Source organism: Penaeus monodon, chromosome 24 (genome assembly GCF_015228065.2).
Source record: "Penaeus monodon isolate SGIC_2016 chromosome 24, NSTDA_Pmon_1, whole genome shotgun sequence".
Lineage (NCBI taxonomy): Eukaryota > Metazoa > Arthropoda > Malacostraca > Decapoda > Penaeidae > Penaeus > Penaeus monodon.
In genome coordinates, this window is record NC_051409.1 from 26,556,732 (window position 1) to 26,557,083 (window position 352).

A 352-nucleotide genomic window follows, 5' to 3' on the forward strand; every position below is an offset into this window, starting at 1 on the left:
TGCAGTGAAAGTGTGATTATGCAATCTAAAATTTTGCTTAGAAATTTTGATTGTTTTCTTTTTTCAGGTATATTGTGACCTTCTCACCTTTGGTTGATCAGAGAGCAGAAGAGCCCCAGTCTATCATTATCTGGGATGTCCGTTCTGGTTTGAAGAAGAGAGCTTTCAATGCTGAGAGGCCGCCAGTTTGGCCGGTATTCAAATGGTCAAGTGATGACAAGTATTTTGCCAGAATTGTTGAAGATGCTCTCAGTGTTTATGAGACTCCTGTGAGTTTAACTCTAGATTTTCTTGTAATTTTAGTGTATTATTGTCTTGTGGAATATATTAATTACAGGACTTACTGTGTGTT

General features: G+C 37.2%; 1 protein-coding gene across 2 annotated transcripts in view; it reads left to right on the forward strand.

The window, feature by feature from the left end:
* Positions 1-352, forward strand: part of LOC119588696 (eukaryotic translation initiation factor 3 subunit B-like) — a 9,251-nt gene that overhangs the window by 5,425 nt on the left and 3,474 nt on the right. For both annotated transcript variants that reach the window (XM_037937332.1, XM_037937333.1), the window contains exon 6: positions 68-269. In XM_037937332.1, coding sequence (XP_037793260.1) covers positions 68-269 — 202 coding nt within the window. The remainder of the gene's footprint in view (positions 1-67; positions 270-352) is intronic.